Here is a 16,110-nt window from a genome sequence, read left to right as displayed (position 1 = left end):
AGCCCCACAACTTAGTCCGTTTCCTCCTGTGTAACGGCACTTGGACTCCATAACGGCAACAACAAACCACCCACCCATAGTGTGTACCAACAATAGAGGATTATTTAATTATAAACTACAGTTTTAGATTATAAACTGATAAACCATTTATGTCATATGGAGTTAGTGAGTTAAAGCATCCTATTGCTTTATCACCAGAAATTGCTGAGAATCACCTTTTAAATCGTTTTTTCAAGGTTGAAACATAAGGTTTGCATTAGATAGTAGGTACTGGAACAAGGGAGATCCCTCCACTACTGATGAAAGAATAAATAATTCCTGCTGTTCATATACAACAGTGTAACACTGAATATTCTGACCCAGAAAAACTTTAAAAATGTTTCTTTTCTCTTTCCCCTTGTTATCTGTTCTCCCTCAGATTTTTCCTGCCTTCTACCATCCCAGGTAACTGTGGATGAGGTATTATTCTGGGTTATTTACCTCTTTCTCACTATCACCCCTCACGGCATGGCAATACAACAAAGCCTAAATAGCCAATGCAATTGACTTCCCACGTACTGTTTACTAAATAACATGTATTTAGCTAGGAAAACATGCTGTCATTATGATGTTAGGGCTGTGTGTATTCCCACATTTAGGTACTCTTCCTAGTAACTCCTCCTGAAGAGTCTATTCTCCAGACAGCTTAGAATAAAAGAGATTTCATGCTATGTGCTATATTTGTAGCCCTGCAGCTGAGTGTTTTTTTAACTGAACAGGGTAACACTGCTGCAAAGCACACTTGCAGCCTCTGCAGGAGCTTGGTTTGGGCGCAGAGGCCTTGCTTTTATAGGTAAGATGCTCTGCTCGTAAAAACCGCGATTCTTAAGCTAAATCTACCAGCAGAACCCGAAACGGCAGCAGCAAGAGCCCGGCGCAGCTGCCGCGCGGTCTCGCCCTCGAGCGACCTGCCCTGTGCGGGGGGACTCAACCCCAACGAGGAGCGCCGGAGCGGGCGGGCGGTGGCCCCTGCGGCGTGACACGCGCCGGCCCAGCCGCCGGTGCTCAGCGTTACTTGTAGTCTGCGTGGCGCCGAGCTGTGCTGGGCGCCGCCGTGCCCAAGGTGCGGGTGGGGAAGTGGCTGCGGCAGGAGCGTAGGGAGGGCTACGCTACCTGTGAGTATAGGCCGGCCTGAGCGGCGACGGGGCCGGGGCTTACCACCCGGGCGCGGCCTGTGCTCTCCTCCCCCCACCCCTGCCGCCGCCCTTGGTCGGGGGACGCCTTGGCGCTGGAAGCGGCCCTGTAGGAGGCTCAGGGGAGGGCTGCTCTCGGCAGGGAACGTGGTTTGATCTGAAAGAAGCATGAATGCCTGCTGCTGATAAAGACTTTCTTCTTAGGCAAAGATTTCTTGTTGTGTTTCCACGGGATATGTTTTCATTTCGAGTAACTTTGCTGCTCTGGCTGCACTGTACCGTAGGCATCTTGTTCAACACTAGAGCTGGCCAACACATCTTGAAAAACCTCGTTGTCAACAGCATCATCAAGAAGGTGGGTGATGGCTGCCCAATGGACTGCGGCCATGGAGCAGGATGGCTCCGCACTTTGTTTTTAGAGTAAACACTCCTCTGTGGTCTCAACTGTGACTTAAAGCTTTAGGAACATCTCATTTCATATACTTGCTAGGCAGGTTTACAGTCAAGCGTCCAGCATTTGTGCTGAAGAACCCAAACGGTTAGTCTTTTCAGTCTGTGTTGCCTGACAGCAGACTTTGAGCTTAGAAAATAGTGCTGAGGCATTCAGACAGGCTAACATGGGTTCCCTATGGATGGGGAAAAGCCTGCACCCTCCATGCCTGTGGTGCCCAACAGCTGCCACCCCCAGGGCTGGGGAGTTTTTTTGAACATGCCATTAGGGAACCAGGTGAAGGAGGTGATTGACCAAAGCTGCTCTCAGGGTTGAGCTGGGTGCTTGCTTACTTTTCTATACTCAGCCAAGGATCTCTCAAATTACTTTTCACTGTTTCCCTCCCATCCCTTTCTAAATGACATTCACACTCCTCTGTTAGCTGATTTCAGCTTTTTATTGAGCTGCATGTACCTTTCATTTTAAAATTAAATGATTGCTTGAAATCAGTTCTAGAAAAATACTGAAATGCCGTTTGTTCTTAGGCTGCCTTATGACGTACAGATGTCATTCTGGAAGTAGGCCTGGGAACCGGTAACCTGACAGTAAAGATGTTAGAGAAAGTTAAAAAAGTAAGTGTGAATTTCCCCCCCCCCCCAAGCTCAAACTACATTGTGGCTTAGACTATGGCAAACAGAAGGATCTTTAGCTATCTGATTCAAATAAGTAGAATTACTCTATGCATATTTTTCTTAACATTTTCATAATTCCAATGAGTTTTTAGTTGCTCATGTAAATCTTGTATGGTTTTATCAAACTATATTGCTGTTATCCATTTATGTGATGTCTTGCATGTTTTTTGGGGGGGGGGAAGGTGCATAGCATAATAGGAAATATTTAAGAATTATTTAATACTTTAGCAATAGTTACAGGTTTTTTTACAATTTGAATTTTAATCCCAGTTAGGAGGAGTTATATAAAGTTGCAAATATATACTTTGTTTTCAGGTTATTGCTTGTGAAATTGACCCTTGACTTGTTGGTGAACTTCAGAAGAGAGTCCAGGGCACGTAAGTGTCAACTGTGGAAATAGCGAGCACTTAAAGCAGTGGAGTTGCTTTGGCAAAAATTTCGGCAACATGCTTCTCTGAAGTGCGTTTTCCCCCAGGTATCTGGCAAACAAACTTGTTTGGACAAGGTTGGAGATATCTTGAAAACAGACTTACCATTCTTTGATGCATATGTAGCTAACTTGCCTTACCAGGTATGGGCTAAACAACATGGCAAATTTTTTTTTTAATGATAATTTCCCAGAAGTTATACTAATGCTATTATTCTTTTCCTCAGATTTCTTCACCTTTTGTTTTCAAGTTGTTGCTTCATAGACCTTTTTTCAGGTATGTGGAAGAACAGAGCTCTGGCTCCTGATTAAAAAAAAAAAGTATTTGGGAATATTTTTTAAACTATATTTTTTTCTAAGTTCTTAAAATATCAGTTTGGTGGATCAGAGTTGCACCAACATTTTTCTATAATATGAAAACTTCCAGTGCCTGGAAATTATATTATGTCAATGTATTAAGCATGAGGAGAAAATTTAGTCTTGGTATCAGTGATTGTCCAGCTGATAAAAACAGGAGTTGCACCTGTTTGCAGTAGTATTATAGCAAACTGTTATTCCAGGGATAAGCAGGGCATTGTAACATTTCAAATGCCTTCCTGCCTTAGGAAGGAAGGGTGGTAAGGGTAGGATTGAAGCCAAGCCATTTCCTATTGTCTGGTCTAAAAATATAACTGCCTTAGGTACTTCTGTGTGTTGTTCAATATGTCAGCAGTTTTTGATTCCTCTCACCAAAGTGCTAATGTTAGTGACATTACTGGTCAGTTTTTGGAGCTAGAGAGTTTAGGTTTGAAGGACTCATCATGGAATTATTCAAAATGATTTGTTACAGTCATGCACAAAACTCTGACACTAGCCTCTGCCTCTTTGATCTTGATTCATTTAGCAGTATACAGGATCAAATTCTATTGTAGCTTTAAGGAGATTTAGATGGTTTCACCAAGTTTTGTGGTGTTTTGGTTTTGTGGGTTTTTTTTTTTTAACACACACTGAGATAATTAAGGCAGAGTGTGTTTATGACAGACTTCTATTCCTTCTAAGTACTGAGGGAAAGCCTGTGTTTTCCAAGTCTGTTAGTTGGCTTTTGACTTAAAAGCTGATTAGACTTCAAATTCCTTTTCCTTTTCTCATTTCTGTTATTTTCAGGCATGCAATACTTATGTTTCAAAGGGAATTTGCACTTCGTTTGGTTGCAAAACCAGGAATTAAACTATACTGTAGGCTCTCTATTAATACTCAGTTATTAGCTCAAGTGGACCATCTGATGAAGGCATGTCAATCTGTGTTAGCAAACAAAGCTATCAAGGAGAGAAGAATGTTTCTAGGAATGTGAGGATTTGCTGCTTATTCATACAGCTGCCTGACTTCTCCTGACTAACAGGTCGGAAAGAACAACTTCAGGCCTCTTCCCAAAGTTGAATCTAGTGTTGTCAGAATAGAGCCAAACAACCCACCACCACCTATCAACTTCCAGGTGAGCATCGTATACTCTAATAACAACAAAACATACTAGTCATAATACTTAATTTCATTTTTATTTTCACTTGTTACTCAGTTCTATATGCTTTTTTCACTACTAAGTACCAGCTATTCATTGGCATTTACAGAATTCCAAAATGCATATTCCTCTATTGATCAGGGTTGCATTAGGACACTACTGAATGTGCCACCATCAATTCAGGTGCTGCTTTGTTTACGGTATTTCTGACAAGACTGAGGTGCCATCTCCATGCCAGTTGGAGATTTGCTAGTAATAATGTCCCTTTCACAGTACTTCATATCTCCCAGAGACCTTTCTGGCTGATGACTTTGTTGCTTATGTTCAAAGGAGTATCTATGAGAACTCTTATCTTCAGATGAGTGTGTATAATCTCAGAGGACAGATGTTACAGGATAGTATTCTTAAAGTTATTTTTTAAAATGCTTTGATCTTCAAGACCATTTCAGCCTTGCCCAAGGTTAGCCAGATTTTCTTCAAGTATCTGCCTTCTCAGTACATAAGATCTGCCCAATAGTGCCTGGGCACAAAAAAGAACAATTCAAACATTTTTGTGGGTGAAGTATTTTTTCCTCCATTTGTATTGCTTTGTCCAAGACAGGACTGGTTTTGTATTGTTTAGAAAGATATTTTCCTGAAAGATTTTTGTGTTCGGTATTGTTGTGAAATTGTCAATAGTGTTTGTTCTTGTTTGTAGCAGCTGTATGTTCCTTTCTGTAAATACTGTACAATTTTTAATTTCAGGAGTGGGATGGTCTGGTAAGGATAGCCTTTGTTAGGAAAAACAAGACACTCTCCACAGCATTTAAGTAAGTAACTTCTATAGGAGGAAGTATTCTCAAAGTTTGAAAGTCCATCCAGTTAACCATTTCTTTTGTGCAAATGCATAGCAGTGTTATATGCATGCCAGCACAGTCTGGGATAAACCACGATGGAGATTGGAAAACCAAATGGAGATGCTGAGGTCACAAGCTCTTCTGAAGTGAAACTTTTTAGAAGGAGAAGAAACTTTTAGAAGAAACTTTTTACTAGGGAGCTGTTTAAAAAGAACAGCTCTGTGTAGTAATTACAGGTTGTTTTGGGGGGGGTTTTTTGTTGTGGGTTTGTTTTTTTTTTTTAGTAAAGATTAACAACCACTAGAGGAAGAAAAAAAAAAACCCAACACAAAACTAGTTAAAGCTCAGTTTTCATTCTAAACTTGTATTTTTTTTTTTTTCAGGTCAAGTGCTGTAGAGCACTTGCTGGATCATAATTACCAAATTTATTGTTCCTTACATAATACAGTAAGTTCCTTTTTAATATATTAAATTCTACTTCTGTGTACTGTGACCTAAATACTAACGTTTATAAGAGTAAAAAATTAGCATTGAAAAGCTTAATATGTCAAAGTTTTTCCAAGAGTTTGAGGGAGGGAGGGACCTAACTTTTCTTAAAGAAAAATCCAAAATGGTCACTAAATTACAGTGAAAAAAATGAAAACTGAATATATTGTTAATATATTGGCTGTACATGTCTCAAGGACTGGCTTTTATCAAAATCTAGTAAGAAAACTTTTTGTGTCTGCTTAGCAATACTGTTGGTGATTCATTTATAGTGAATGAGCTGAGGTATAAAAATTCAGACACAAGAACACAATAATCCATACAAGAAAAAAATACAACTTGCATCACTTGAAACAAGAACCATTCTAAAAGCAGGAAAATAATAGATTAAATTAACTTTTTTTCTGTGCTATGAATAGAAAGCAAATTTATATCCTATTTTCCATTGACATGAAGTACCTGAAAACTTCAAAATTGCGGAGAAAATACAGATAGTCCTAAAAAATACAGGTAACTTGAAAAAAACAGCCCGTTCAATGGATATAGATGATTTCATTAGGTATTTTTTTCTCTTTATGCCTTCCTTTTAAGCTTCTTGAAATTCTGTCTGCATCTGTACCTATGTAGCTGTGCTGGTTTTGGCTGGGGTAGACTTAATTTTCTTCCTAGTAGCTAGCATGGGGCTATGTTTTGGATTTGTGCTGGAAACAGTGTTGATAATAGAGGGATGTTTTCGTTATTGCTGAGCAGTGCTTACACAGAGTCAAGGCCTTTTCTGCTTCTCACCCCACCCCACCAGCGAGTAGGCTGGGGGTGCACAAGAAGTTGGGAGGGGACACAGCCAAGATAGTTGATCCAAACTGGCCAAAGGGATATCCCACACCATATGATGTCATGCTCAGCATATAAAGCTGGGGGAAGGAGGAGGATGTTCGGAGTGATGGTGTTTGTCTTCCCAAATAACCGTTATGCGTGATGTAGCCCTGCTTTCCTGGAGATGGCTGAACACCTGCCTGCCCATGGGAAGTAGTGAATGAATTCTTTGCTTTGCTTTGCTTGTGTGCGCAGCTTTTGCTTTACCTATTAAACTGTCTTTATCTCAACCCATGAGTTTTCTCATTTTTACTCTTCTGATTCTCTCCCCCATCCCATTGTGGGGGGAGTGAGTGAGCGGCTGTCTGGTGCTTAGTTGCCAGCTGGGGTTAAACCACGACAGTAGCACAGATTAGTATTGGGTTACATAGGAATAGTACTAACCCTGTTTTCCTCTCAATACCAGACACTCCTTGCTTCCAGTCCTGAACACGAAGAAACACTTAAACCCTATATATATATTTTAACTGCTGCTTACAGTATTGAGAAGCAACTAGCTAAAGATCCCTACTTCTGGTATTTGTGTACTAGACCCTTCTATGTCTCCTCTAAAAATGGCTCTAATAACAGAATTGGATATTATAATTTCCCTGGAGACTTACACAGCCCTTCCCTGTCTGTCTGTCTTGAGGATTAGGCTTTAATCTATAGCATAATTTGGTAATTTTAGTAATTAACTGCTATATTCTGCTCTTACTTCTGGTCAGTTAATTAAAGTGGCAAGAGGAATCCTCTCCTAATTTAAGATAAAATTTCCTATCTGCTTCTCAGAGTAACAATTAACACAGCTACTGCTCTTTAAAGAAATGTAGTAAACCTGGTAGGATGCAATATAAATAACTGCACTGGAAATATAACTGCATCTCTAAAACAGCAAATTTGCTAATAACTTCTAGTGTAAAATTTGTAATAATTCTTTATGGCAGTTGAACAGTGATGGCTGCTTTCATGCTATTTTCATATGTTCTTTGTCAGCCAGCATGTCTTGGAAATGACTTAATCTGAAATATAAATTAGTAGAAATTGTAACATGAATATTTCACTTTTTCAGACTGCTGCATGGCTTCAATTCAGAAGGCATCCATTTCTCATAGATTCTACTGGAAGAATGAAAGTTGTTCTGTATTTTGTCACCTAAGTCTTACCTAAGCCAGAGCGACTGCAATGGAACAAGCTCTTCTCGCAGAACCAATGAACAGAATACAGCGTACGCACTATGGTTCTTATTGAAAACATACAATTTTATTACAGGTAATAGACAAGAAGCTGCTGCTTTGTATTTTAAAAGCATTAAATTCTTTCAGGACTGAAGTGAGGTGCTGGACTTTCATATGACAGCATATTTTTAAATATACCAAATGACATATGGATTGATGCTGCCATAATTGAAATCTGTGTTCTCTGATCATGGACTTCATCTCAGTATATTCTTGTGCAATACTCAACAGTACAACCCATAAGTCTGGTCTGGGCAACAAAAACAGATTTGTAGTCATTCCATTTGTTTGAGATCTTTTTGTTTGTCTTAAAGTATATTTAAACACTTTGTTGTTGTTTTTTTTGGAGGGGGGTTGTTTTTTGTCAACTGTAAATTCAGGCAACTATTTTTATAAGAAAACTACTTCGCCCTTCAAGGCAACGAGGAGTTTTAGCATAGATCAAAGCTTTCAGTGAGTCTTAGAGCAATTCATGCCTGTGTCCTGACAGAAAGACTTATTGAAGTGTCTTAATATAGTTTGGACTATATGTATTTGTTATTAAGGACAAGGCAGAGTTGTTTTTCCCATGTTTGCATTGACTCTGCATAGCAGCTGTCAAAAGAAAAATCCACTTTGGTCTGTCTTATGATTCAGGAAAACAATAACTGTTAACTCTGTAGCATCATGTAGGGGTGAAGGCCTGACTCTCTGTATTAACTACCATAAGTCATTTTTTCATGTATAGCATATCTCTTTCCATCAGACCACAGTAAGTGGAGAAGAGGCAAATTAGCAAAAATTCCTCTAAGATATAACTTAATTTTATACACGTCCAATGTCAATATTTTAAAAGTCATTGGAAAAAAAAATGTACAGAAACATGTACTTGAATTTGCAGGTGTCTGAGAGATTGTCTTGGAAAACTGAATTGCTCATTTATTTTATAATTTAATGATTCTAGTGCTGCTTCACTGCATATAGAACCAATTTATGAGTGAGTATAAGTAACCACAGCAATATGCACAGACCAATACAGAAGGAACAAATGTTGGAGATGTCACACATCTTAAATGCTTTTGTTTTACAGGACAGGAATCAAGATAAGCTTGTCTGAGTCCTGTTCAAGTAATTCCAGTCCATCATAGCAATGGGCTACAGGAATTCAAGTGCTGTAACCAGCTGTATCAGTTTTTTAATCTTGATTCTCACTGATTCAGTATCAGTGTAGATCTGATCTTTACAGCAGGCTCTCTTGCAAAGGCTGTCTCTTAACATTCTCCCCCACCCCCACCCAGCAGATGCAATTTTAACTTGCATCTGCTACCTGACAGGACATGTCATTTACAAGGCTTAGTAAAAAGTTGCTGAAATCTAACTGCCTCTGTCCTTCCTGTCCTCTTTGGTACCCCTATGAACCACATCCTGCTTGTGGCTCTAGGCTTGCATGGAGGAATAGTAGGGAAGCCACTGTTCCTCATGTAGGATGTCTCAATCTTCAGAGGCTTTTTAGAAAGTAAGATTTCTCTAGAGCAACTTCAAAGAAACCCTCTGGTATTGTACAATAACCTGTACTATTGCCTACTAACAAAAGCTGCTGCCTTCTATTTCATTGGGGTTTTTTCTTTGAACTGTGAGAGAAGACATTCTTAAATGTTCAGAAAGATGTGTGATGTTTCTTTTAAGACCTGTTGCAAAACATGTCAGGGACAGTCCTCTGGGGAACTTCTTCCTATATGACAAATTTGTATAGAATAGTTCCAGAAGTAAATATTCATTCTGAAATCAGAGGCCTTTTCAAAAGTGTAACTCAGATGTGTTTACAAAATGAAACTCTTCCCAAAGCAGAACAGAACTTTCATGGAAGTAAATTCTCATCTGTAATTAATTTAATAGCTTAATTTATTAAACACAGTACATAAAATCTACATTGTTGTTTCAGTTTTCATGTTTACACACAGGATGATTTTTTTTTATTTTTAACCATGATGCGACAAGAGCTTCCCATAGTCTACCTTCCTATGGGAGATACAAATATTAAACACTAAGAGAATTCCTGGCTCATTTAACTCTCTTTTCATTGCCTTCCCTTTATTTCCCTCCAGGCCTGGCACAAACAAACAGGCTTGTATTACAAAAGTAATTTTTAAACGGTTCCAAGGGAAAGTCTGCTGATATGAACTCCTGGAAACAGGGAGAACTCCTAGAGAGGTCTACAATTCTTCATTTGACAAGAAGTTCTTACATGAAAGGTAAATCTTTTTTGGATACTGACTTGCAAAAATAACTTGAGTGCCACCACCTAAAAAGTGCTGATAAACATGGCACCACTTGTGAGAATTCAGGTACTTGTGGGATTTCTATTAGCGCCAGGTAGAGGTATTGTGCAAATCCTCAAATGATGCCATTTCACCTCACTTTTCAGCTGCTGGCACTGTACAAAGGGAAAAATAGATATTAGCTACTTTTTTAAAAGCATCAGAGCTACTTAAACTACCTGCAAACTACAGTTAATGTACATGTAAGCTTGTCATGCATCAAAAGCCAAATTTTAACAATATGTGAAAGGCCAATATCTATTTCTTTAGCCGGATCCCTGAATTTGACAGTTAGCCTATCCATATGCAGAGGTCAGATTGTACCTTTATTCTGACAGCATTATCACACCATACCACATACTGTATATCTGCATTATCCTAAGATACAACTCTCCTCAGTACTTAAACATTACCCTTTATTATATATCAACTAATTTATATTTTTGGGGTTGTTTGTTGTGGGTTTTTTATTACAGTGAAAATGTTAGAATTGTATAACTATTCTTTATGGTATTCAAATAAATCTAGATTCCAGATTTTTTACAAGGAGGATGGAATGTCCAGCTGTTTGTCCCCTCTTAACAGCTCTTGCAGTTCCTGTTCAAAGGAAATGGCACATGCTGTGAAATGCACTAGCCACCAAAAAAAAAAAAGTCTCAAAACACATTAAAAATGTAAACACACTAAAAGTAATTTATATTGACAAATAAGGAATGTTGTTTATTAAGGCTGTGCTTCAGAAAGGATGTTTAGGGTTAAATAGCCTTCATCAAGGCACAGAATGGGAAGAGGTAAGCACAGCTGTCTGTAGAAGATAAGTTATGTAAACCCACTAGTGAGGTATGCATGCATGCAAACACAATTTAAAACTGCACAGCTGGTCTTTGTAACAAAATAGAACACAGTTAAAAGAAAATACTGTGCCTTTGTAATGGCCACAGTTTTACTTCATTATTAAAAACATGGCAAATATTTCCAAACATAAAATTCACAATTTGAATAAATGAAATATTTTAAACAAAGTGCTTCACAGATCTGAACCCTGCATGGTTATACTGTCTGATCTAGAAGTATTTTGTAGACATCATAGGAGCATTTCACACAAAACTGAAAATGTTATTCAGGTGAATAAGAAACAGGACACTTCCACAGACATTTCTAACGTTTTTTATGCTTTCAAGTAGTTGAGTTCTTACGGCCACTGGGTTTTGCAACAAATGTGTGCTACAGCAGTACGGGTTCATGGATTCCTTTAGCAGCAAAGACCCATTTCAAAGGGCACGTGGTCTTTTCGGGTTGATCTGTTTACTGGCCTGTTCCTCCTCTTGTAGAGCTGCCCGGAAAGATTTCACTTTATCTTTAATGAAAAAGAGAGAATGAGTACTGATGTGCCTGTGCTCAACACAGATCTTGAAACTAAGCCCTGGTGGTCCACATTCTGGCCCTAATGCACAACAAAGAACATTCCTCCACAAAAATACCTGATGCTACAAACTACAGGAGGATTGAGATAAGCTTAAGTTCAATACTCAACATACAAACAAGTAGCTTAGCAACTTAGTCCCTTCTTAGATGCTACCCCTGTCTCTAGGCAGGATAGGTTTGGAAACTGCACAATTGCATTGTGTGCTTCAAGAGGAAAAAGAAATTGTACAATCTCTGGAAGCAAGGTCAGGCTTCGCAGGAAGGTTACAGAGCCGTGGTTCGTATGTGCAAGGAGAAGACACGAAAGGCCAAAGCTCAATTAGAGTTGAAACTGGCCAGTGTTGCATCAGACAACAAGAAGGGCTTTTTTAAGTGTGTTAATAGCAAGAGGAGGTCTAAAGAAAACATTGGACTGATACTTGTTGAAGATGGTCATCTGACTAATAGGGATGAAGAAACAGCGGAGGCATTCAATACATTTTTTGCCTCAGTCTTTAATAATACTGATAGACCTTGGGCTGCCCAGTCCCCTGAGTCAGAGGAGCACGAGTGTGGGAACAGTGACTTTCCATTTGTGGACACTGAAATTGTAAGGGACCAGCTGTATCAGCTGAATAGTCCATGGGGCCTGATGGGATTCATCCCGGAGTACTGAAGGAGCTAGTGGATGTTACGGCAGGACCCCTCTCGATCATCTACCAAAGGTCTTGGGAGTCTGGGGAGGTCCCTGCTGGCTGGAAGCTAGCCAATGTTATTCCAATTTACAAGAAGGGCGTGAGGGAAGACCCAGGGAACTACAGACCTGTTAGTCTAACCTCAGTTCCTGGAAAAATTATGGAGAAGATTATACTGGGTGCTATTGAAAGGCATTTAAAGAACAATGCAATCATCAGGCACAGTCAACATGGGTTCACAAAGGGAAAGTCCTGTTTAACTAATTTGATATCCTTCTATGATAAGGTCACCCACCTAGTGGATGAAGGGAAGGCGGTGAATGTAGTTGTTCTGGATTTTAGTAAGGCTTTTGATACTGTCCCTCACAGCATCCTTCTGGACAAGTTGTCCAACTGTGGGATGAGCGGGTTCATGGTGCACTGGGTGAAGAACTGGCTGAACAGCAGGGCTCAAAGGATTGCAGTGAATGGGGCTGCATCTGGCTGGTGACCGGTCACCAGCAGTGTTCCTCAGGGCTCAATTCTAGGGCCAGTTCTCTTCAATATATTTATCAACAATCTGGATGCAGGAGTTGAATGCACCATTAGCAAGTTTGCTGATGATACCAAACTAGGAGGTGCTGTTGACTCTCTTGAGGGACAAGAGGCCTTGCAGAGGGATCTAGGTAGATTGGAGCACTGGGCTATGATTAATGGGATGAAATTGAACAAGAACAAATGCCAGATTCTGCACCTAGGACGAAGTAATGCCGGGCACAAGTATAAATTGGGAGAGGAGTGGCTGGAGAGCAGCCCTGCAGAAAGGGATCTGGGGGTGCTGGTTGACAGCAGGCTCAATACGAGTCAGCAGTGTGCCCTGGCAGCCAAGAGGGCAAACCACATCCCGGGGTGCATCAAGCACAGTATAACCAGCCAGTCAAGAGAGATGATTATCCCGCTGTATTCAGCATTGGTGCAGCCTCACCTTGAGTACTGTGTGCAGTTCTGGACCCCACAATTTAAGAAGGATTTTAAGGTACTCTAATGCATCCAGAGGAGGGCAACAAAGCTGGTGAAAAGGCTGGAAGGAATGTCCTATGAGGAGCACCTAAGGACTTTGGGCTCATCTAGTTTGGAGAAAAGGAGGCTGAGGGGCGACCTCATTGCTCGAGGAGCTTCCTGAGGAGCGGAAGTGGAGAGGGAGGTGCTGATCTCTTCTCCCAGGTATCCAGTGACAGGACACGTGGGAATGGTTCAAAGCTGCGCCAGGGGAGGTTTAGACATTAGGAAGCATTTCTTTACCGAGAGGGTGGCCAAACACTGGAACAGGCTTCCTAGAGAGGTGGTCGATGCCCCAAGCCTGTCAGTGTTTAAGAGATATCTTGACAATGCCCTTACTAACATGCTTTAACTTGTGGTCAGCCCTGAATTGGTCAGGCAGTTGGACTAGGTGATCATTGTAGGTCCCTTCCAACTGCAACTATTCTATTTGATTTGATTCAATTAAATTCTATTCCCAGCATGTAACCTGTTCACACTTAAATTCTGCTTCTGACTTACAGAGTATAGGGAGATACACACCACATATTTCCTGTTCTTCCCAGCAGCTTCCAAACCATCCTTAGACACATACAAAATTGTATTTAGTGTACAGTCAGTCACTTTTGTACATTCTAAAACCCGGCAGAGTAAATTCTACTCCCCCCCAATTTTTCATAGAATCATAGAGTAGTTTGGGTTGGAAGGGACCTTAAAGATCGTCTAGTTCCACTCCCCCTGCCATGGGCAGGGACACCTTCCACTAGATCAGGTTGCTCAAAGCCCCGTCCAACCTGGCCTTGAACACTTCCAGGAAGGGGGCATCCACAACTTCTCTGGGCAACCTGTTCCAGTGTCTCACCACCCTCACAGTAAAGAACTTCTTCCTAATATCTAATCTAAATCTACCCTCTTTCAGTTTAAAAACCATTACCCCTCATCCTATCACTATACTCCCTGATAGAGTCTTTCCTGTAGGCCCCCTTTAAGTACTGGAAGGCCGCTATAAGATCTCCCCGCAGCCTTCTCTTCTCTAGGCTAAACAATGCCAACTCTCTCAGCCTGTCCTCATAGGGGAGGTGCTCCAGTACCCTGATCATCTTCATGGCCCTCCTCTGGATCCGCTCGAGCAGGTCCATGTCTTTCTTATGCTGGGGGCCCCAGAGCTGAACACAGTACTCCAGGTGGGGTCTCACGAGAGTGGAGTAGATGGGGAGAATCACCTCCTTCAGCCTGCTGGTCACACTTTGTTTGATGCAGCCCAGGATGCGATTGGCTTTCTGAGCTGCAAGCGCACATTGCTGGCTCATATTCAGTTTTTCATCCACCAATACCCCCAAGTCCTTCTCCGCAGGGCTGCTTTCAATCCACTCATCACCCAGCCTGTATCCGTGCTTGGGATTTCCCCAACCCAGGTGCAGGACCTTGCACTTGGCCTTGTTGAATCTCATGAGCTTCGCATGGGCCCACCTCTCAAGCCTGTCAAGGTCCCTCTGGATGGCATCCCTTCCCTCTGGTGTGTCAACCACACCACTCAGCTTGGTGTCATCTGCAAACTTGCTGAGGATGCGCTCAATCCCACTGTCCATGTCCCTGACAAAGACGTTAAACAGTACTGGTCCCAATACGGACCCCTGAGGGACACCACTCGTCACTGGTCTCCACCCGGATATCAAGCTGTTGACCGCAACTCTTGGAGTGCGACCATCCAGCCAATTCCTTATCCACCGAGTGGTCCACCTGTCAAATCCATGTTTCTCCATTTTAGAGACAAGGATGTTGTGTGGGACAACTTTTCTATGAATGTGAAAAGCATTTGTGATTAAATTTTGGAAGTAAATAGATAAATGCATCTTTCGTTTGTTTCATCATAACTAGCACAAGCATGGGAGAAACCTGAGAAAGGAAATATGGCATCCTTTCATATTTCTATTCCTCCCCCCACTCCCCATTCCCCAGTAATATGCCCAAGAATGGGAAAGAAACCAAAATGATAGCATAAAAAAGCCAGTCCCAAAGTGACAGGAATAAAAGCTGAAATATGCAGTGACCATTATGTGCCATGAGCATAACACAGAAGTTACTGGGAGAAAGAATCTTTGACTTAACATTTCTTCCTTCCTGTAAAGCTATACATGTATCATGCTGCCTGTAAAGATGCAAGGATCTCTTAGATATCCTTTACCTCCAGTATCTTGTTTCAAAAGCAGTATTTAATAAGTTTTGGAAGAACAGGGAGTCATCTGAACTGTTTTTTCACTGCTGGTGTCTCAAATTGTCTTTTCCTGAAGAGGAAGCCATCATCCATAAGAAGCAAAGGAATGTACATCTAATTCTTTGCTGAAGTGTACTGGTGCCAATACATGCTTACAAGGCAAGCAGGCCACATCTGATTTGCTTGATGTATTCTTCTAACTTACAGCAGATGATACTCAGACTGAGTAAAAAGATTTTATCTTATAAGGATTTTTCTAACACAGATTTAAAAAAAACAAACAACCCACCCTTGAATTTTTACCAGTATAACATGTCTGCTGGAATCCAAATAGATACAGAAACTAAAATAAAAAATTCATCTCCATGAGGTACCAAGCTAACAAGCTGATTTTAGAAGACAAGTGGAAGAGTCAATTTTGAGATCTAAGCATTATCTGCAGTTTGTTTTTCAACAAAGAGAGGCTGACAAAATTTCCACAGAAAGGCTGCAGAGGAAAAAAGTAGGCTAACAGCCAAGCTACTCAGAGCTCGATGCCACTCTTAAGCACAGACTGAAAAACAACAGCAGGCTCCCTGCTACACTACAGAATGCAATAGAGCAGAAACTGGGAGTTCCTACTACTTTTTCCTCATTGCATTACCTTCTTTTTTGGTACAGTTCTTTTGGATTTTTCTTTTTCCTTCCTTTATTGTTTTGGAACAAAGGAAAAAAAAACCAAACAAATTTGCAGGATCGAGTTTATACTTCCTGGAGGTAAAGCAGAGACTTTTCCTTTAAACTAGGATGAACTGAACACAGATGTGAACTTGTTCTTAGGCAGCAGAATAAATGTTCCTTCCACAGAACATTAC

The 16,110-nt window shown here is 40.7% G+C and overlaps 2 protein-coding genes across 6 annotated transcripts in view; one reads left to right on the top strand and one right to left on the bottom strand.

The window, feature by feature from the left end:
- Nucleotides 1-1,407: 1,407 nt before the first annotated feature.
- DIMT1 (DIM1 rRNA methyltransferase and ribosome maturation factor) lies at nt 1,408-7,996 on the top strand. Its single transcript, XM_072860922.1, is given in 10 exon segments — nt 1,408-1,527; nt 2,148-2,234; nt 2,610-2,675; nt 2,770-2,865; nt 2,949-2,998; nt 3,865-3,988; nt 4,100-4,192; nt 4,961-5,025; nt 5,436-5,499; nt 7,463-7,996. Coding segments are annotated over 10 exon segments (852 nt in total). The 3' UTR covers nt 7,550-7,996.
- A 460-nt stretch (nt 7,997-8,456) lies between these two features.
- The window catches only part of KIF2A (kinesin family member 2A), an 85,213-nt gene continuing 77,559 nt past the window's right edge, over nt 8,457-16,110 (bottom strand). For 2 of the 5 annotated variants that reach the window (XM_072859062.1, XM_072859063.1), the window contains exon 20: nt 8,461-11,282. In XM_072859062.1, coding sequence (XP_072715163.1) covers nt 11,197-11,282 — 86 coding nt within the window. In that variant the 3' untranslated portion in view covers nt 8,461-11,196. Of the gene's footprint in view, nt 11,283-16,110 lie in introns of all 5 variants that reach the window. The other 3 variants (XM_072859065.1, XM_072859066.1, XM_072859064.1) reach the window with 3 other exon arrangements.

The sequence above is a fragment of the Ciconia boyciana genome, chromosome 4 (assembly GCF_034638445.1).
Source record: "Ciconia boyciana chromosome 4, ASM3463844v1, whole genome shotgun sequence".
Classification (NCBI taxonomy): Eukaryota; Metazoa; Chordata; class Aves; order Ciconiiformes; family Ciconiidae; genus Ciconia; species Ciconia boyciana.
The sequence above is the reverse complement of the archived record's forward strand: the minus strand, read 5'-3'. Positions and strand labels throughout refer to the sequence as shown.